The sequence below is a fragment of the Coregonus clupeaformis genome, chromosome 14 (genome assembly GCF_020615455.1).
Source record: "Coregonus clupeaformis isolate EN_2021a chromosome 14, ASM2061545v1, whole genome shotgun sequence".
NCBI lineage: Eukaryota > Metazoa > Chordata > Actinopteri > Salmoniformes > Salmonidae > Coregonus > Coregonus clupeaformis.
In genome coordinates this window covers 18,986,512-19,009,485 of record NC_059205.1, presented here as the reverse complement: position 1 = coordinate 19,009,485, position 22,974 = coordinate 18,986,512, and the positions used below count along the sequence as shown (strand labels likewise).

Sequence of the window (22,974 nt, the reverse complement as noted above, 5' to 3'; positions counted from 1 at the left end):
GAAGATGGGATGCAAACAAGCCAGGACAGCCAAAGCTTTTTATGAAAGCACAATCCCCTCTTGAGAAAACAATATCACCAATACACAAACCAAGTGCTCCTCAGACTTTTCACACCCGTGCAGTCAGTTCTTCCTGATGGCCCATTGCAGGCGCCCATGGGCAGCGCCCCATGTCTCCTCCGAGCGCCGAAAACCATTCATCCACCGCAGGTGCCGCGATCTGGCTCTGATGCCACGGTGCCAGGACCGGCTGGTAACATAGTACACAGAGACATGTTAGTGGAGGAGTGGCAGAGGGAGTTTTGGGCCATCTCTGCCCAGGGATGAAAGCCGCCACTCCCGGCCGGTCCTAGCAATAGGACCACAGAAACCTACCCACATCCTGGTTAACTCCTCTCCACCTGCCCATTACTCTCAGGGTGAAAACCTGAGGTCAGACTGACCGAGACCCCCAGACGTTCCATGAACGCCCTCCAGACCCTCGATGTGAACTGGGACCCCGATCAGACACTATATCCTCAGGCACCCCATAGTGCCGGAAGACGTGAGTAACAGGGTCTCCCGCAGTCTGTAGGGCCGTAGGGAGACCGGGCAAAGGAAGGAGACGGCAGGACGAAAACCGATCCACAACGACCAGGATCGGGGTGTTACCCTTGTGATGGAGGAAGATCCGTCAGTCCACCGATACGCACACCTGTCCGACCACTGCCAGGATGACCAGAGGAGGGTGACGTGGTGGGCCCAACAGATCAATTGATCGCAGACATCAGACGAACGCACAGCGCCAACTGACACTGGGTGGGAGTGGGCTCTCTATGTCACGCCGCTCGATGTCTCGGCCAACCCTCCCATACCACCCCGTGCCACCAGGCAAGAAGCTGGAAGAATGGGGAGTGGGATCCGTGGACCGCTCCTCTATGTCATACATCCGGGACAATGCGTCTGCCTTAGCGTTTCTGGGAACCTGGTCTGTAGGATAGGGTGAAAACAAAACGGGTGAAAACATGGCCCACCTTGCCTGGCGAGGGTTCAGTCTCCTCGCCGCCCGGATGTACTCCAAATTGCGGTGGTCAGTCCAAATGAGGAAAGGGTGTTTAGCCCCCTCAAGCCAATGCCGCCATGCCTTCAGAGCCTGACAACAGCTAACAACCCCGGTCCCCTACATCATAGTTTCGGTCCGCCGGGCTGAACTTCTTTGAAAAGAAAGCACAGGGCGGAGCTTTGGATGCATACTGAGACGCTGAGACAGCACAGCTCTATCCCAGCCTCGGACGCGTCCACCTCTACTTTGAATGCCAAGGAGGGATCAGGATGAGCCAGCACGGGAGCCGAGGTAAACAGAGCCTTCAGGTGACCAAAGCCCTGTCCACCCCAGCTGACCACTGCAGTCGCACCGGTCCCCCCTTCAGCAAGGAGGTAATGGGAGCCGCTACCTGACCAAAGCCCCGGATAAACCTCCAGTAGTAGTTGGCAAACCCTAAGAACCGCTGCACCTCCTTTACTGTGGTTGGAGTGTGCCAATTACGCACGGCTGAAATGCGGTCATTCTCCATCTCCACCCCTGACGCGGACAGGCGGTACCATAGGAAGGAGACGGACTGTTGGAAGAACAGACATTTCTCAGCCTTGACGCACAGGTCATGCTCCAACAGCTCCACCAAGCACCTTACGCGACTAGGACACATGCTCGCACATTTAGCGGAGTATATTAGAATGTAATCTATATACTGTACACCACTACACCCTGCCGTGCATGTTTCTGAAAATCGCGTCTACCAAGGATTGGAAGTCTGATGGAGCATTCATCAACCCGTACGGCATGACAAGGTACTCATAGTGCCCAGAGGTGGTACTAAATGCCGTATTCCACGCTTCCCCCTCCCGGATACGCACCAGGTTGTAAGCGCTCCTGAGATCCAATTTGGTGAAGAAGGCTCCCCATGCAATGACTCTGTCACACTGGCTATGAGAGGCAGTGGGTAACTGTACTTCACAGTGATCTGATTTAGACCTCGATAGTCAATGCACGGATGTCAAACCTCCATCCCTTCTTCTTCACAAAAAAGAAACTTGAGGAGGCAGGTGAAGTGGAAGGCCGAATGTATCCCTGCCCCAGAGATTCGGAGACATATGTTTCAATAGCCCCCTCCTGAGACAGAGGATACACGTGACTCCTGGGAAGTGCTGCGCCTACCTGGAGATTTATCGCACAATCCTCCTGTCGATGGGGTGGTAGTTGAGCCGCCTTCTTTTACAGAAGGCGAGCCAACTCGGCATGTTTGGAGGGAATGTGCATAGTGGAGACCTGGTTTGGACTCCACCGTAGTTGCACCTATGGAAACACCTACACACCTCCCTGAGCACTGATGTGACCATCCCTTGAGAGCCCTCTGTTGCCACGAAATAGTGGAGTCATGAGAGGCCAACCAGGGAAGCCCCAACACCACAGGAAATGCAGGAGAATCGATCAGGAAGAGACTAATTCTCTCCTCATGACCCTCCCTTTCATACATAGTGGAGCTGTGACCTCCTAATCAGGCCCGACCCTAAAGGACGCACTATCTCAAGGCATGTACAGGGAAGGGCACATCAACAGGAACAATAGGGATCCCTAATCTACATGCAAATGAACGGTCAATAAAGCTCCCAGCTGCGCCTGAATCTACTAGCGCCTTATGCTGGGAATGCGGGGAAAACTCAGGAAATTCTATGCGTACACACATGTGCGCAACAGGGAGCTCTGGGTGAGTTGGGTGCCTACTCACCTGGGATGATCCACAAGTGCCCTGCCTGCTGCCTCGACTCCCTGGGGAACCTCCCCAGCACCGACCAGCAGTGTGCCCTCTGCGGCCACAGAGGGCACCTCCTCTGCAGGAAACGGCCCCCCCTCCGGTCACCCAGAGCAGCACCTCCGAGCTCCATAGGGGTAAGGTCGGAGGTGCTGGGGATGGAATGGACGGACCCTGACCCGACGCCGCCGCGGTGCCAAAAGGTTATCCAGGTATAGATAAATCCACCAGCTGGTCGAGGGCGGGTGGTGTCCCTGCATGCCAGCTCCCGACGAACGCCCTCACGAGACTACACCGGTAATGGTCGATCAGGGCCCTCTCATTCCATCCGCGTGGCAGCCAAGGTCCGGAAGTCCAGTGCAAGTCCTGTGCGCTCCCTCCCTGTCTGAGATGGAACAAGCATTCCCCACCGCTCTACCCTCCGTGGATGATCGAAGACCGCCCGAAGCAGCGGGTGAAATCCTCATAGTGAACCAACGCTGCGTCTATTCCTCCCCATTTGGCTTTGGCCCACTCCAAGTGCTCTCCCCGACAGACAGGAGATGAGGGCGGACACGCCTCGTAACCCGAGGGAGCCGAGTGGATGGTCGCCAGGTAGCTCCACCTGGAGCAGGAACCCTGGCACCCGGCAGCCGCGTCCCATCATATGCCCTCGGGAGCGAGAAGCCGAATCCCACTGGGTCCAGGTGGACGGAGGGTGGACATCGGTGTGGGTTGATCTGAAGTTGATGGGGTTGTGGGAAAACCCCTCTCTCCCATCGCCCATGGTCTGCAACACGCGATCCATGGCTGTGCCAAGATTCTGGAGCATCATCGCGTGTTGCTGGACTCACTCCTCCACTGGTACCGGAGGACTGGATGCACCTGCTGACTCCATTGTGGTGCGTGTTTTCTGTCAAGTGTCAATGTGCAGCGGTATGATGGAGTCAGGCGCAGGACACAGAACTGAGTAAACAACGTACTTTACCAAAAAATAAACAACACTAATTTCCACGAGGGAAAACACACCAGCTCACATAAGTCTCAGACACAAAACAAAGAACAAACACGCACAAAACCATGTGGGAACCAGAGGGTTAAATAGGGAAATAATATAATGTAATGGGAACCAGGTGTATACAATCAAGACAAAACAAATGGGGGAAAAAAATATAGATCGGTGGCAGCTAGAAAGCCAGGGACGACGACTGTGAACGCCGTCCGAATAAGGAGGCACCAACTCGGCGGAAGTCGTGACACACATCCTCATGATCAGTCTTCATGTCTTTCCATCAGACTTGCAGTACAAACAAATATTCTGCAAAGGAGGTCGAAGTAGTGGGTGGTGAAGAAAGTGTACGAGCCCAGAACCCACCACTTCAGGGAGAGGCTTGTCCACCTGGCTCGGAGCGAGAAAGGACAAGACGGTGGTCTACAAGCAGCCAGAGTCACAGCTCCCCAAACCCAACATCCCTGCCAACATTGCCACAGCGCCAAAGCCCGCTACACCAGCTGCCATAGCCCAAAAACAAGACAAGGTTCACCAGCTGAAGAACATTCAGACTCTGCCTGGAACATTCAGCCAACACAACATCCATATTAATTTAGACTGATGTTGTAGTATAATATAGAATGCCTAGTATGCTCACAACTGCATTGTGGTATAGGAACTTGCTAGCTCTAGTATACATGTATATAATGGAGTTTGATCAAATGTTCCAGTTGGCTCTATTGAACAAAGACAACCATATCTACTCACTGCTAGCGTGATCGTGCAATCGGCGAAACACAAAGGCCACAATAATTGCTACAAAACATGACTCCTCAATCAACCGATGACGTCCTGGTGCGAGTTATGTCTGAAACACATCTCATCACTCATGATTATGTAGGGAGACTGGAAAAACACCCCAAAAAGTGTATAGCGGTGAAGTTTCCCTTTAAGAGGGACTGTTATCAGAAATCAGTTGGTCGCTAATGTTGGTCGCTAACATTAATGTTAATGTTACTTTGTATTGTTGGGTCAGCTGAACACAGCAGTTGACTCGGGAGTCTACTGCAATCATTCGCAGCATAACAGCTGCTTCATGAAAACTCATAATAATGCTAGCTAGCTTTTGTTGGAAGCATTCAACATTGTCTGTGCAGCACATAGTAGGTAGCTGGTTTATAGCAGCATTGTTTCAGTGACTGGCTCAGCTAGCAGCTAACGATAGCTAAAAATTTGCTGGTTGACGTTTATTGTCGTGAATCTTGCCTGGAGGCAGAACTGGAGCAATTTCCGCTAGATGGGGAAGCTGCAAAGTCAAAATTGCTTTTTGGTTTTATTTTAAGATTAGGGTTAGGCATTAGGGTTAGCAGTGTGGTTAATGTTAGGTTAGGTAGGGTTTAAAAATCAGATTTTATTACTTTGTGGCTGTGCCAGCTAGTGACCACACTGCAGAGCTGCCTCCAGGGCAAGATTAATGACAATAAATGCAAACCTGCAAGTAATGTGGACAAATTTATGCTAGCTTTCATTATCAAACTTCATAAATACTGCTACATGAAGCACATAAATGGTGCAACTTTCTCACCAAAAGAACGTAATCTTTATTGAAAGATGTATTGTTTAAGCTTAGATTAATTACGACTGTTTGAGGCAGGAATCAAATTACAAAAAATAAATTACAAAAATTATTGGGTTTAGCAGACGATGTCACTTAAGTAATATCTTTGAAGCCAAACACATTGTAGCCAAACTACTTTTGATCTATCCCATTACCCTTTGCGAGACACGAGATAGATCCCTCCAGGTGGAATTGTTGCACTATCTGACGTAAGATAATTACCTTAACCACCCCCTATCTCAAACCCCCTACTCCACTCGAGTCTGGAACCCCCTATCTCAAACCCCCTACTCCACTCCAGTCTGGAACCCCTATCTCAAACCCCCTACTCCACTCCAGTCTGGAACCCCTATCTCAAACCCCTACTCCACTCCAGTCTGGAACCCCCTATCTCAAACCCCCTACTCCACTCGAGTCTGGAACCCCCTATCTCAAACCCCCTACTCCACTCCAGTCTGGAACCCCCTATCTCAAACCCCCTACTCCACTCCAGTCTGGAACCCCCTATCTCAAACCCCCTACTCCACTCCAGTCTGGAACCCCCTATCTCAAACCCCTACTCCACTCCAGTCTGAACCCCCTATCTCAAACCCTCTACTCCACTCCAGTCTGGAACCCCCTATCTCAAACCCCCTACTCCACTCCAGTCTGGAACCCCCTATCTCAAACCCCCTACTTCACTCCGGTCTGGAACCAAACCGTTATCACCTGAAGCTCCTTAGTTATCGGCTTTAAGACTTTTTCCCGAAGACGCCCATCATTCAGTAATAGATGAGTGTCTTCCAGACATTGGAGTTTTCTCACATCTGACTTTGACAGGTGTAGTTGCAGTTGATTTAATCTGTTATTTTCGGTCTTACCCACATAAAGGTAATGGGAAGATAATCTGTTTACACTGGCGTTTTTCCCATTACAGTGGCATTTTCCCCCAGAATGAGCCATTTATCATTCCATGCCCGGATGCCCTCCTGTATGTGTGAGTATGTCTTTGTGTGTGTGTGTGTGTTTGCGTGCGTGCGCATACGTACATGCATGTCTGTGTTTCGTGCGTTACTGTTTGTGACTCGTGTGTATGCTGTTTGTATGTGTGTGTGCATCAGTGGCGGTCAGTGCCATTTAAGATGAGGGAGGACGATTTATTTTTCATGAGCATGGCCTTATTTCTATTACAGCATATTGGATGACTGTCATTCATATTCCATTCACCCAGTTGTATGTAACAGCGATAGGTTTTGGCTACTACATGATACTAACATTTTCCCTATACCCATCATGAGGTTGCTACAACCTAGCCTATGAATGAAAGTTTACAATGTACATTCACACAGGTCGAGAGACACATTTCAATACCGCCTTGCACACTCTTGCCTGCATCTAGCTGATATAGAGCGTAATCATTTGTCCAACAGTTGCAAATGAGAGTTTCTATTGGACAATTTCAGGTATGTTTATCCCCGTTTTGTTTTTCAAGAGAATCAGTGGAATGAATACACCCCTGATCACGCGTAAACACAGTTCACTTTCATAGCAGCCACGTTGTATTCCTTCTCACATCTATGCGCTCTCCTCCTCTCACCTCAGTGTACAGTCAGTAAGCAGTTACACCGGCAGGCCCCGGTGGCAATAAATGAGTCAAACCAAAAGCTTTCCTTGACTTGGAAGAGTTCCAGTGTTGTGTTGGATAGTCATAGCCAGCTAGCTAACATAGCATCCTTCTGTTTGAGCAGGGTGTTTCAGTAGTCTGAACTACTAGCTGTATTTGCTAGCTAAGTAAGTGAAAATGAAAGTGAAAAAAAAATGACAATCTCTCTCTCTCTATTTCTCTCTTGCTTCTCCTTCATTTGGGAAGAAATTAATTTCTTCAAAACTGTTCAACTATAGGCTTTCTCTTTCTTTGAGTCAACTACTCACCACATTTTATGCACTGCAGTGCTAGCTAGCTGTAGCTTATGCTTTCAGTACTAGATTAATTATCTGATCAACAACATGTTGAACAGCTCAAATAAGCAAAGAGAAATGACAGTCCATCATTACTTTAAGACATGAAGGTCAGTCAATACAGAAAAACCATCAAGCGCTATGATGAAAATGGCTCTCATGAGGACCGCCACAGGAATGGAAGACCCAGAGTTACCTCTGCTGCAGAGGATAAGTTCATTAGAGTTACCAGCCTCAGACATTGCAGCCCAAATAAATGCTTCACAGAGTTCAAGTAACAGACACATCTGTGTGAATCAGGCCTTCATGGTCGAATTGCTGCAAAGAAACCACTACTAAAGGACACCAATAAGAAGAAGAGACCTGCTTGGGCCAAGAAACACGAGCAATGGACATTAGACCGGTGGAAATCTGTCCTTTCGTCTGGAGTCCAAATTGGAGGTTTTTGGTTCCAACCGCCCTGTCTTTGTGAGATGCGGTGTCGGAACGGATGATCTCTGCATGTGTATTTCCCCACCGTAAGCATGGAGGAGGAGGTGTTATGGTGTGGGGGTGCTTTGCTGGTGACACTGTCTGTGATTTATTTAGAATTCAAAGGCACACTTAACCAGCATGGCTACCACAGCATTCTGCAGCGTCACGCTATCCCATCTGGTTTGGGCTTAGTGGGACTATCATTTGTTTTTCAACAGGACAATGACCCAACACACCTCCAGGCTGTGTAAGGGCTATTTTACCAAGAAGGAGAGTGATGGAGTGCTGCATCAGATGACCTGGCCTCCACAATCACCCGACCTCAACCCAATTGAGATGGTTTGGGATGAGTCAGACGGCAGAGTGAAGGAAAAGCAGCCAACAAGTGCTCAGCATATGTGGGAACTCCTTCAAGATTGTTGGAAAAGCATTCCAGGTAAAGTTGGTTGAGAGTGTGCAAAGCTGTTATAAAGGCAAAGGGTGGCTATTTGAAGAATCTCAATATATTTTGATTTGTTTAACAATTTTTTGGTTACTACATGATTCCATATGTGTTATTTCATAGTTTTGATGTCTTCACTATTATTTTACAATGTAGAAAATAGTAAAAATAAAGAAAAATCCTTCAATGAGTAGGTGTGTCCAATCTTTTGACTGGTACTGTAGTCTGGTCTGGTCTGTTAGTGTCTTTAGTAAACCTATGTAATAAACACTAGCTCTATAATAAATGACACACCAATGTAATTAGTGACCAAGGAAGACTCGAGATAGTGTTGAACTTTCCATGCACTAGACCTTTGTAGTAAGTTCCAAAGAGGCTGTGTTGGGATATGTGACCTATCTCCCTCCCCATTTTTGTACCTTTGATGAAGTCCTGGCGATTCCAGTGCCCCATAACATGCACAGATCACTCACACACACACGCACACGCACACGCACACGCACACGCACGCACGCACGCACGCACGCACGCACGCACACACACACACACACACACACACACAGACTGAGCCCTGCTGTGGGGAACCAGCTGTCATTTCACATTTCACATGCACGAACGAAAGCACGCACGCATACAGACACAGACAGTTGCACGTACATACACAAACACACACACACTGACTGAACCCTGTGGGGAACCAGCTGTCATTTCACATTTCTCATTTCGTGTCATATAGCGGAGTGTGTTTGATCTGAATAGACTTTGGGACTTTCAGATTCTCCCCTCTGTAACTGTCTACTTGTTGGACTCTCTCTCTCCCTTTCTCTCTCCCTATATGTTTCTAGCTTTGCCTGTCTCTTGGTTCCCCTATCACTCTATATTCCTCTGTGTCTGTGTCTCTATCAGTTTCTCTGTCTCCGTCCCTGCCGCTGTTTCTGTCTCCATTCTCTTTCTCGCTCTTTCTCTCTCATTCCTTCTCTCTCCCTCTCATTCTCTCTCTCTCTCTCTCTCTCTCTCTCTCTCTCTCTCTCTCTGTTCCCATATCACTCCAATTCCCTCGGTACCAATTCCTTCTTCCATCTACTTGTCTGTCTCCCTCCCCTCTGTCTCTATCTCCCTCTTCTCCCTCACCCTCTTTTCTCGCTCCACCAAGTGTCAGTCAAGGACAACTTCAGGCGATCCCGGAGTAACGACTGCTGGCTTAGCTTATGGTTTCCTCTCTCTGCAACTTCAGAGCTTTTCTCTGGCACCCCCTAATCTCCTAACTTTCCCTCAAAGTTATTTTCCATAGTTTGATGAGATAGCTATGAAATGGCTTCTCAGGGATACTATCTATTATATCTCTCCTAGAGTGTAAGTGGTCACTATTCCACTATTTTCAGGGTGTGATTTAATAAGTTTCACTAGATGTTAATTTGATCATCTATTTAAACAGAGGATGTTGGAATATGGGATAAAAATTGTGCTAGCGAGTAGCTATAGCGATTTAGCAAGGGATGTTTATAAGGCATGACAGGACGGATTGTATGATTGGAGTGTCTTCAAGTGACTCATTTGACATTTCACGTCAATGCTTCATTTAGGCATCACCCATGTATAAGAAACTTAGTTTAATATACAATATGTTTTGCATGTTGACTGTACTGAATGTGTTATACTATGTAGATGGCCTAGTCCAAATGTCTTCTGCAAAATAGACACACACACAGGCAAGCAGAAAAGCACGCACGCATGCGCACCCACACACACAAACAAACAAACACACACAGACACACACAAACACACACACACACATTACAACTCTCAAGGTTAAATCTTCCCACTCCTCTCCCTCCACTTCTAGACTTGAGTAAAGTCTAATCTCTTGAATAATTTGTGTCTCCACCCCAGCCCTGATGCCCCGTAGCTCGTTACATATGCTGTTTCACTAACGAGAGACACCCTGTCTGAGGTCAGTCATTAGAGATTATAGCTACCTTCCCAAACGATGCACATACAGTGGGGAGAACAAGTATTTGATACACTGCTGATTTTGCAGGTTTTCCTACTTAGAAAGCATGTAGAGGTCTGTCATTTTTATCATAGGTACACTTCAACTGTGAGAGACGGAATCTAAAACAAAAATCCAGAAAATCACATTGTATGATTTTTAAGTAATTAATTTGCATTTTATTGCATGACATAAGTATTTGATCACCTACCAACCAGTAAGAATTCCGGCTCTCACAGACCTGTTAGTTTTTCTTTAAGAAGCCCTCCTGTTCTCCACTCATTACCTGTATTAACTGCACCTGTTTGAACTCGTTACCTGTATAAAAGACACCTGTCCACACACTCAATCAAACAGACTCCAACCTCTCCACAATGGCCAAGACCAGAGAGCTGTGTAAGGACATCAGGGATAACATTGTAGACCTGCACAAGGCTGGGATGGGCTACAGGACAATAGGCAAGCAGCTTGGTGAGAAGGCAACAACTGTTGGCGCAATTATTAGAAAATGGAAGAAGTTCAAGATGACGGTCAATCACCCTCGGTCTGGGGGCTCCATGAAAGATCTCACCTGTGGGGCATCAATGATCATGAGGAAGGGTGAGGGATCAGCCCAGAACTACACGGCAGGACCTGGTCAATGACCTGAAGAGAGCTGGGACCACAGTCTCAAAGAAAACCATTAGTAACACACTACGCCGTCATGGATTAAAATCCTGCAGCACACGCAAGGTCCCCATGCTCAAGCCAAGCGCATGTCCAGGCCCGTCTGAAGTTTGCCATTGACCATCTGGATGATCCAGAGGAGGAATGGGAGAAGGTCATGTGGTCTGATGAGACAAAATAGAGCTTTTGGTCTAAACTCCACTCGCCGTGTTTGGAGGAAGAAGAAGGATGAGCACAACCCCAAGAACACCATCCCAACCGTGAAGCATGGAGGTGGAAACATCATTCTTTGGGGATGCTTTTCTGCAAAGGGGACAGGACGACTGCACCGTATTGAGGGGAGGATGGATGGGGCCATGTATCGCGAGATCTTGGCCAACAACCTCCTTCCCTCAGTAAGAGCATTGAAGATGGGACGTGGCTGGGTCTTCCAGCATGACAATGACCCGAAACACACAGCCAGGGCAACTAAGGAGTGGCTCCGTAAGTGGCTCCGTAAGCATCTCAAGGTCCTGGAGTGGCCTAGCCAGTCTCCAGACCTGAACCCAATAGAAAATCTTTGAAGGGAGCTGAAAGTCTATATTGCCCAGTGACAGCCCCGAAAACCTGAAGGATCTGGAGAAGGTCTGTATGGAGGAGTGGGCCAAAATCCCCTGCTGCAGTGTGTGCAAACCTGGTCAAGACCTACAGGAAATGTATGATCTCTGTAATTGCAAACAAAGGTTTCTGTACCAAATATTAAGTTCTGCTTTTCTGATGTATCAAATACTTATGTCATGCAATAAAATGCAATTAATTACTTAAAAATCATACAATGTGATTTTCTGGATTTTTGTTTTAGATTCCGTCTCTCACAGTTGAAGTGTACCTATGATAAAAATTACAGACCTCTACATGCTTTGTAAGTAGGAAAACCTGCAAAATCGGCAGTGTATCAAATACTTGTTCTCCCCACTGTATCTCTCAGTCTACAGGAAGAGCTCTGCAGGGTAATCAAAAACACTTTCAGATGTGCGCCCAGGTGCAGGATTTATTTATTTATTCCCACGGGGGGCCAGTATGAAAAACTTTTTTTTATTTTTATGTATGCACTCACTAACTGTAAGTCGCTCTGGATAAGAGCGTCTGCTAAATGACTAAAATGTAAAATGTAAATTAGAAAGAACGGATCTTAGAATGTGTATAAGAGGCTTCCCGAGTGGTGTAGCGGTCTAAGGCACTGCATCGCGGCGTCACTACAGCCTGGGTTTCGATCCCGGCCGTGACCGGGAGTTCCATAGGGCGGCACACAATTGGCCCAACGTCGTCCAGCTTAGGGTAGGGTTTGGCCAGGGGTGGCTTTACTTGGCTCATCGCGGTCTAGCGACTCCTTGTGGCGGGCTGGGCACCTGCAAGCTGACTCGGTCGTCAGTTGAACGGTGTTTCCTCCAACACATTGGTGCGAGCGGGTGTTAAGAAGCACAGCTTGGGGGCCTCCCGAGTGGCTCAGCGGTCTAAGGCACTGCATCAAAGTTTTGCCTGTTTTTCCAGTGGTTGTGAGTGATTTAGCCTAATGTTGTACATGCCTAATTGTATTGTGATGTTTGATAGCATGGGATTCGATTCAAATGGCCATGTCTCGCCCTGTAAGGCCCATTAGTTGTTTGCTTAGTGCCATTAACAGTGTTGGTAATCCTATTAGAGTCATTTACTGCAGTGAATAAATATCTTTGCCTGAGAGCAGCGGCATATTTCTTACAGATAGATGTTGTTGTTTTCTCTGTTTAATTAATAAGTAAGGTCGTTTAGTCCTGCATTACAGTGAGTAATGGTGTGTGTGTGTGTGCGTGCGTGCATATTCATCCTAGCGTGCATGAGGGTGTTTGTGTGTGTGCGTGCATGTGTGAAAATCAATGGCCTTTGTTTTTCTCCAGTCGTTACTTATTTTCTCCTTCTCCTTGAGAGGAACTCTATCTCTCTCTCGATCCCTCTCTTTCTGTATTAGCATGAATCAGCTAGGAGGAAATTGAGAATTAGCTTGGAATAAATTAGGCTTTAGAAGAGAGCCATAGATCAGAGGTGTACTGTGAGAGAGTTAATGGTCAGAGGGACAGCAAGAAAGATAGAGAGAGAGAGAGAACTAGAGAGAGAAAGAGAGAGAGAGAGAGAGAGAGAGAGAGAGAGAGAGAGAGAGACAGTGGGTGGAGAGAGAGATAGAGATAGAGAGAGGTGAAAGTGTTTGGGATTGCAGTGGTATTCGAGTAATAAGATAGCACTGCAGTGGTGATGGTGGCAGACAATAACAATATAATGTTTTAGGGTAAAATTGTCTGTTATCTCTGTTGTGTGTGCGACTGTGTGTGTGCATGTGAGCAGTGGCGGCTCCTGAAAAAATTCTCAGGGGGGGCAATTTTTCTGATGATTTAGGTGACCTACACACATTTTTAAAAAGATATGTCCAGCAACAACATGAAGACAGGGGCAGCATATAAGTCAATACCAGAAGCATTTATTGACTGATCTCAAAAGTGTTGGCTTACAAAATCAAAATAAGTTATCACAGTAAAAATAATCAAGGGTGTTCTTTCACATTTCCTCAACACTGCATAAACAATATGCATTTCCATAAACAAATGAAATATCAGCTGAAAATACAGCATCTTGGTATTTGTTCAGATTGCAGGATCAACAAGAGCTTTTACCACATTTTTTGCCTCATGGTTGAATTGGAAATATGTGCACCTGAGCATAATTCACAACAAGCAAGCAGGAGCTTTTGATAGAGGCTACTGAAAACATTGATGCAAGTTATTGGTAATAAGACATTTTTATAGACTTCCATATTCTGCCCTCTTGTATAGATTTGTGAAAATGAACAGTGATAGACATTTTGCTTGAAAACAGAATTTGAAAGTAATTTCTAGAAAAGGTAAACACAGCTATCTGTATGGCTTTGTAAAATGAACAACCATATTCTGCCAATTGTATAGATTTGTAAATATGAACAACCATATTCTGGCCAATTGTATAGATTTGTAAAAATGAACATGAACAGATATTTTTTTTTGTTTTACTTTTTTTTAAATGAAAAATAACTATTTTAAACAACATCAACTGTGAACTGATTTGGGCGTGTGTGTGTTAAAGAGACAGGGAGGGAGGGACAAAGAGAGAGAGAGGCTACATTACTTGTACTGAAACTGTTCTCTTCTCTGTTTCAATACAGCAAAGCGTTCAATGACTTTCTCATTGAAATCAGGCATGCTGAGGACTAGTTCCCTCTCCATGGAAAGCATGGCCAGTGCATTCAGACGTTCCTGGCCCATTGAATTTCGCAGGAATGTCTTAACTCGGTAGTCAAAGTTGAGAAACATCTCTCAGCTTCAGCTGTTGTCATGGGAGTAGTTATGAGGATGTTCAACAGAGTCACAGTCTCAGAGAACGTCTCCTGGAGGTTGTAGCTCATGAGAACCTGGTACAGTGCCAGTGCACCACAGCCTCCCTTGAATTCAGGATTCTCATAGATCAGAGATAGTTCTGTCTTGAGCTTTGCCTTGCTCAGCATGGGGTATGCATTCACAGTGGCATTCAGAGCCTCATCAGGAAATGAATGGCAGTACCTTTCAAACATGTCTGCTTGCAGTAAGGTAGCACTCACAAGGTGGCCAGAGAAAGAGAACCTTTCTTTGATGTGATCCAGGATGGTGTTGCAGACCTCTTCAGACAGCCTCTGCTTCTCCTCTTCTCTCAAAGCTGTTCTGGGTCTTTTGGCTCCTGTTGCTTCTTGCAGCTGCTGTTGAGAGGAGTCCCTGAAGGCAAACAGACCAATGTGTTTGTTGGCTTTGTACAGTATTGTTGTCTATGTGATGCACAGGTATATGCAATGTATCCATGATGTATAGTACAAATACTTCAGTTCCACTTAAAATGGGCAGGGATGCATAAAGTCTTTAGTGTTTAAGTTAGCCTTTGTGTCTCACATAGCCTGGATGTTCAGCACAGTATACAGTGGTGCTCATAAGCTTATGATCCCATGCTAAAGTTGACTAAAAAGAGGAATAAAAAAGAAAAGAAAATTGGTGTCCATAAAGGTTGGATTTTCCAACTTTTTTAATTAAGTCATTAAGATAAATTTCCAAAAGATTATTTTTTTATTCCTCTTTTAGTCAACTTTAGAATGTGTTCATACACTTATGAGCACCACTGCACAGTACACATAGTATATAAAATAAAATAGATTACACCACTGGCCATATATAATGAGAATAATGTAATTTCAAACACAAATGCAGTCTCCTTTCATGCATACATTTTCAAATAAAGCTCTGCTTTGAGAAAGATCGAATGATATTGTTTAATCTTACCTTATGGCCTGCACACTGCTTGTGAAGCTGTCGAGGGCACTTTTGATAAAGACAGCATCGATGTCCTTCTTCTGTAGCTTCTGGTACAGAATGTCGACGTGGGCATGATTTTCGGAAAAAGCCGCAGGAAAAAAATAAAATCTTCATCATGCAGCATCCTCACGTAGCCAGATGCCTCTCTCACTGTGCCCTGGTCAAATGAACCCAATGAACCCGTCCGGATGGCTTCAAAACATTCTATTAGGTCGTCTCGATTCTCGTAGACAGTGTTCACGACTCTGCTGTTGAAGTTCCACCGTGTGGATGAAGGTCTGGGCAGTCTTCGTGCAACAGTCTGGTCAAGAATGCTGGTGCGTTTGGGTGACCGGGAAAAAAAGTTGTAATCCCGCTCAGATCGGAAAAGAAAATGTTCACTTTTTTGATGCGAGAAGTAGCTTGCTGCATGATCAAATTCAGCTGATGCGCATAGCAATGCACGTAATGGGCATTCTTGAAATGCTCACGCACCTTTTCTGCACACCAGCCTTCTCTCCCCTCATCACACTGGCTCCATCGTAAGCTTGCGCAATGAGTTTGACTTTCGTCATCGGCAAAAGACCGTTCAGTCTCTCCAAAAGTACACTGGCGATTGAGACTGAGGTTGATTCCCGAGATGGGAAGGAACTCAAAATCGCTCCTGCACTTTGTGCTTGCTATCTATGTACCTCAGCACAAGCACCAACTGTGTCTGTGTAGAAACGTCCGTGGTCTCGTCAGCTTGGATAGCTACGAAGTTCGCAGACTTCACCTCCTCCACAATATGTTCCTCGTGACCTGCTAGCATACACTCCAGTAGCTCGTTTTGAATGGTCTTTGATGTGCCCTTGAAAACTTTAGCATTTTTAAGATGGTCATCAAACACCTCATCTAATTGTGCCACAAAGTTGACAAGTCCAAGAAAAATACCAGGGTTGGTGGAGCCCTCAGTTTCATCTTTGCCTCGCAGCTAACTCCAAACACGCCCGCAAAAACTTCACACACTGGATTAGCCGGCTGAGGATATGGCGGTTCTTGCTAACCTCATCGTTGTGGCGGACAGCTAGCCTGTATCCCTCATCCAGTTGAGTGGCAATATTCACTCTCCCCAAAGCAGAAATTCTCAAACAGCTATCCATGTGGGTCTTTGACAGCTCATGTTTCTTAATCTTTCTGAAAGATGGTGCATGTCGGTTACACCAGTCGCTGTCCAAGCGGTGCTGTCTGCCGTGCCGCCTTCAGGGTGAATGAGTAAGCAGGGGTAGCAGAAAACTGCATTAGCTACATCGCAGCCTGCTAGCCAGGTTTTTCGTTCATACCAATTTTTGGAAAATCCTCGGGTGTAGGACTTCCCCCTTTAGTAGAAACCTGTTGAATTATTAAATTTGGTCTGGGAGGTCCTAATTGTTTCGTTACCAATTTATCTTCATTTGTTCGCCGACAAAAAGGAAATTCTTTCAAAGACACAACCGAGTTGCACTGAAGCCTAGCCATGTTGATAGTAGTAGTGAATTGATTGACGCTGCTACCCTCTCTTTTCTTAGTTACGTTCATGTGACGAAGCGCGTAAGTGCAAGCCCACAGACACCCATTGAGATTGTATTGAAGGCTCTGAAATTTGAAAAAATAGATTTTACATGGGAGTCTATGACAGAAGTTCTGGGCGATTTTCAATCTGACTGAAATCGCCCAAAAGGGGGGTGGAGCCATTTGAAGCATCGACTTTAGCCTGATTCGACATTTAGTGGCAGTGTGGCACTGTGGCAGATCAGACGTATAGATTACAACACTGATAACTACTGTTGCCGTGATATAATTGATTAGGAAAAAAATCCCTTCCTTTTCCCGTTTGGCAGTGCGTCGCCCATATCGCCCTATTGAACAGGCCGTCCCTGCATGTGAGCGTGCGTGCATGCATGTGTGTATACTGTATGTGTGTGTATATGTATGTGTATTTCTTTAAATATTTTACACTGAAAAGAGATTGATGGCTTACTAAACGAGAAAAAATGCAACAACAAAAAACAGTTATTGTTTTGTACAAAATCACTCATATAATTTCAAACCCCACAGAGGTACAGTATGAAGTAATCAAACTGTGTACTCTATGTTACAAGTCCAATCAGCCCATATAGTCCTCAAGGGGCTTTTAAAAACATCACAATGCTTCAGGGCCAGAGAAAATCCATTGTGAGAGTGCAGCGTGTGATAGATGGCCTTCATCAACTCTCTTCTCCCAGTAATCTCTCAATTCTGATTCATGATTGGACCAGCAACAGAGGTGGCCCTGTGTTCCAATGACTCTCTCCCCTGATCAAATATGAGGAGGTCAATAAAGGTCACAATGACCATTATTAAACGTTCCGCGCTGCAATTACAATAGATTTTCTGTTCCTTTTCAATTGTTTGGCGCAAAGCGGAGCAAACAGCTGCCAGTGCATTGTGTACATGTCTCATGTGTTTACATCCTATTTAATAGCATGCCATTGTTAGATTGTCAAGAGAAAAGAGGATGTGTGTGTGTGTGTGTGTGTGTGTTTCTAATATCATGAACACGCAACACTAGTTTTCTTCATCTCAATAACATTATGGGGATGTGTTTTCTACAGGAACCTAGGGAAATCAGGCCTGCGTGTCTCCTGTTTGGGCCTCGGTGAGTACGTTTAATTAGCATTAGTGACAAATCGCTAATGATTTGATTAGCATCCATGTGTAACCTCTGTATTCAGCTCAACTCTTTCCAGATACTGTTGCTTTATCATGTTCTATGGGTTTGTGCAAGGGATGCAGTCTTCAAATGTGTGTTTGTGCGTGTGTGTGTGTGTGTGCGTGCATGTGTGTGTGTGGATGCGAGTGACAGAGATACAGAGAGGCAAAGTTTTGCATCTTCTATACTCTGAGTGTTGAGGGACAATGTGCAGCTATTTACAGTAATTCATCCTATTCTTGTTAATATTTAATCAGTGCTCCTGGTTTTAGAAAACAAGCTGCTCAATTATCACCCATATCTAATGCACACCGGGGGGTAAACAGCCTTATTCTGTTTGATAACAAAGCATGGCTTCTAGCCCCATTGATGCACACGCATAATTGTTGTGATGTTGTCAGCCAACCCGACATATAATCGCTCTCTTTGTGTTTATCTTCTATGTGTGTGTGTGTGTGTGTGTGTGTGTGTGTGTGTGTGTGTGTGTGTGTGCAGTAATAGTACAATATAAAGTCATCCTTGTGCTTTTGAGCAAGGCAAATAAGTCATACTCTCCACATACTCGCCTATCGCCTTGTACAGCAACTCCAATGACCTAGCTGAAACACTGAGGGGGTAATTGAGGGTAAAGGGAGAAGTCAACAAACAGTAAAAACACAGTAACTGAAGGGGTGCATAATTATTTTGGGGTGATGCTAGGCGATTGTGACAAGGACAGAGAGGCTGTAGCTTTACACTGCAAAGACCGGGAGCAAAGTTAGCATCATAACACACACACACATGGAAGGACACACACGTACACACAAACACACAGCTCCAGCCAGGGCTGGTTTAGCAGTGGTGAATCATGGGTAAGTCGAGTTGAGGCCAGGGTTGTGACAGGGAGAGAAACGAGGATGAGTACTGAACATGCCAGACCTTCTCCTACTGTGCCCTCTGACCTTTCACATTTTTTGTCAGATGTTGGATTTGAGAGTGTTAGTCATATTTCTATGTCCAAAGCTAGCAATTGTTGGGTGACTTGTGGTTACACTTTATATCACTATCAACATATGGGGGTTTATAATTAAGATTAGAATGTTCCATTTCGTACAAATGCCTTTTTTGTTCCAGAATTATGACTTTGACATTTATTTTTCCCAGGAACTTGGGTAACGTTTGGAGGTCAGATTTCAGATGAGGTAAGTTAGGATTCAAACTACAAGCAGTACATGAGACCATTAAGGAATTGAGCCCACAACATTGGTGTTACCAGCACAGCATTCCAACCAACTGAGCTATCCGGACCCCTGGTTAGTGTGGTCGTCCCCCTGTAGCTCAGTTGGTAGAGCATGGCGCTTGCAACGCCAGGGTTGTGGGTTCGTTTCCCACGGGGGGGCAGTATGAAAATGTATGCACTCACTAACTGTAAGTCGCTCTGGATAAGAGCGTCTGCTAAATGAATAAAATGTAAATGTAAAATGTCCCAAAACAGGTCTCCTTCCCTGTCAGCTCCTGTTAGCACCAATACCTCCTCTGCCTTATCACTCCCTCACCCTGCTGCCTCTCAGATCCATGGGCCAAAACCCCAGAGGCTTTCTGGCTCACACAGAGACAGGGAGAAGGACATGGAGAGAGTTCACACACAGTTGAACAAACACACGTGCACTCACACACGCATACACACACACACTGGTGCATTGAACTCTGACATTTGTCCACTGGAGACGCTGATACGGGTAGACTGCATTGTCCTTGTGAAAGTGGCCTGCAGGTACAAAAAGTAGAATGATGTTGACAAAGTGTTGTGGGGAAATTACAGGGTGTTGATATTGTCTGTTTGGATTGTGTATTTTATGTATAGTAACAGGGAGATCCCACAGACTAGATAACAAAACAACATTAATTTAGGTACTAAAACATTGAAATAGTACAAAAAGGGATAGTTCACCCAAATTACAAAATTACACATTGGTTTCCTTACCATGTAAGCAGTCTATGAACAACGTATGACAGCAAGCCATGCTTTGGTGTAGTTTCCCTGGCACTGTTTCCAAACGTTAACGTTTGAGCATTTATGGCACAAATCCCAACCAAAATGTATTTCTCTCATTTGTTTTTACTGAATGCTACCCAGTACAATATATGCTATTTAACAGATTATTTTATCCAAATCGACTTACAGTCATGCGTGCATACATGCGGTCCCGGAATCGAACCCATTACTATGGCGTTGCAAGTGCCCTTGATCTACCAACTGAGCTGTTTTGTTCCTGCTGAATGCTTCTCAGCACCCAGCTCTCTGTTCTCACCTGAGGTGATGAAGCCTGTCTTGTGTTTCTCAGGTGGCTGAACAGCTGATGACCATCGCCTACGAGAACGGGGTCAATCTCTTCGACACAGCCGAAGTTTACGCTGGGGGGAAGTGAGTGTGATCTGAATACCTATTACCTACCTACCTGAAACCAGAGGACAGGAATGGCTAAACCTGGCTAATCTGGTCTTGGGGGGTTGACACACACACACACACACAGTGCAGGTTTTTGTTCCAGACCAGCACTAAACCCCACAAAGTATAGGGGTCAGCCAAGCTGACAGTGGTGTGAATCAACCATATGGAATGGGATTAGTTCTAAAGCATGTAGGTTTACAGCGTGGGTGCATGCCAGACTGTTTGTGTATTCAACATAGTTGCCTTGCCAAGACAACGAGAATTCAGCTGAGGCAGAAACATGTTGACACCCACACTAGTATATTTACATTTCCTTGCACACATGATAGAACGTAGTACAGGATGCATACAGTCTATATGGAGAGCATTGATAATGCACGATGGTTAATTTGATGAAGTTCGAATAGTATTTCCTGTCATACAGTATGAAACATGCCATCGTCCTGAATGACTTCTAACACAGCATTCTGTGGCTTCGGGTTTCTACTGACATAGAAATTCATCCTCAACTGAATTTCACAGTAATGGGTTGGTTGGATTTAGCAACAGATTGGAACGCTTTATCAATGCTCAAGCACTTTACATTGTGAGGGGATCTCACCTAATCACCTACCAGTGTGTCGCACCACTAGCATAGCACAGTTTCTCTGGGCCCCCGCTCCCCCCAAAAAATCAAAGAATAGACTACCGATCGCTGTCAATGGTTCTGAAATGTTGACGTCTATGTGGCTGCCTATCGATAGGCTATCAGATTACGTGGATCTACTGCTTGTAGTAGCCTATAGCTTTGCTTTAATGGATACATGTTTATTTGTATTTGGTCGTCATTTTCTCATTTTAAGCCTAAAGTTTATGTTTCACAAAGCTATATGCCTACGGTGTCGCAATGCTGCTATTTAGAATGCTGTCTGGCGGCAATAATGTATAACTCGTAGGCTTATCAGTGTTCACAGAAGGGGGGGTCGCTCTCATGAGTGCTGCTGGGTCTCTGGCAGTCATCAGCTTGGTTTTCTGGGAGAGGAGGAGGAGGAGAAGGAGGGCTTCACTAGTCACTATTCTCGAGGGGAGGAAGAAGAGGAGGAGCAAGGCCACTGTCATTGCCGGGCCCGGGCAGTGAGTTCTCTGTCGGGACTGGGTGGTGCTAGTGCTATCTGCTGCATAAGTAGACCTACTAGCTTCCACCTGCGATGGTGCTTCGTCAGTCGAGGATGAGGTGGTAGCTTTGCTGATGTGGTTATCGTTCGTAATTTGGCACGAGCTTGATCGGAAAAAGCTTTTTTGTGGCGTTTTTGTGTACCACTTGGTCTTGCCTTTTGTTTATCCGCCGTGCCGCTGAGAAATAGGCTAATTAAATGCATGACAACTATATTGTCTGTCTGTTTGTCTCAGCTACTACCATGTAGATTGGACAACACAAACACTTCAGTAGTTTACCAATAAAATGGTCTGATGGTGATGTGGATATACTCAGAATACATATCCCAAATGAAATAAATGATCTCACTCCAATAAATATTAATAGAAAGTTAGCAAAAATAGATAAGATCTTGTTACCATGGAAAGGTAAATACCTGTCTATTTGTGGAAAAATCACCCTGATTAACTCTTTAGTATTATCCTAGTTTACCTATTTGCTTATGGTCTTGCCTACGCCTAGCGAACAGTTTTTGAAATTATATGAGAAAAAAAAATCAATTTTTTGGAACGGTAAATATATTAAAGGATTAATCTATCACTAAAAGCTTCAGTCATACACAAGTTATACTTAAATCCGAACTGGTTCTCTAGCAAATTAGTAAGATTGTCTCACCCCATGTTCAAGAATGGCCTTTTTCCCTTTATTCAGATTAAAACCTCTTTCAGTTATTTGAAAAGGAAATAATCTCCCAAATATCACTACTTCTAAAACAAGCCATAGAAAGTTGGTTGCAATTTCAATTTAATCCTCCAGAAACGACAGAACAAATAATGCAACATATATTGTGGTTAAACTCAAATATACTAATCGATAAAAAGTATTTTTTGAAAAACTGTTTAAAAAAGGTATAATCTTCGTAATTGATATCATATGTAGGACTGGTGGAGTTATGTCTCAGTGCCTCTTTGCTTGACATCATGGGAAAATCAAAAGAAATCAGCCAAAATTGTAGACCTCCACAAGTCTGGTTCATCCTTGGGAGCAATTTCCAAACGCCTGGAGGTACCACGTTCATCTGTACAAACAATTGTACGCAAGGATAAACACCATGGGACCACGCAGCCGTCATACCGCTCAGGAAGGAGACGCGTTCTGTCTTCTAGAGATTAACGTACCTTGGTGCGAAAAGAGCAAATCAATCCCAGAACAACAGCAAAGGACCTTGTGAAGATGTTGGAGGAAACAGGTAAAAAGGTATCTATATCCACAGTAAAAGGAGTCCTATATCGACATAACCTGAAAGGCCACTCAGCAAGGAAGAAGCCACTGCTCCAAAACCGCCATAAAAAAGCCAGACTACGGTTTGCAACTGCACATGGGGACAAAGATCTTACTTTTTGGAGAAATGTCCTCTGGTCTGATGAAACAAAAATAGAACTGTTTGGCCATAATG

General features: G+C 45.2%; 1 protein-coding gene across 1 annotated transcript in view; it reads left to right on the top strand.

Annotated features, from left to right (window-relative positions):
- Positions 1–22,974, top strand: part of LOC121581383 (voltage-gated potassium channel subunit beta-1-like) — a 124,247-nt gene that overhangs the window by 26,424 nt on the left and 74,849 nt on the right. The window contains exons 2-4 of the mRNA XM_045224889.1: positions 17,855–17,898; positions 19,096–19,133; positions 20,277–20,356. Of these exons, the coding sequence (XP_045080824.1) occupies positions 17,855–17,898; positions 19,096–19,133; positions 20,277–20,356 (162 nt within the window). The remainder of the gene's footprint in view (positions 1–17,854; positions 17,899–19,095; positions 19,134–20,276; positions 20,357–22,974) is intronic.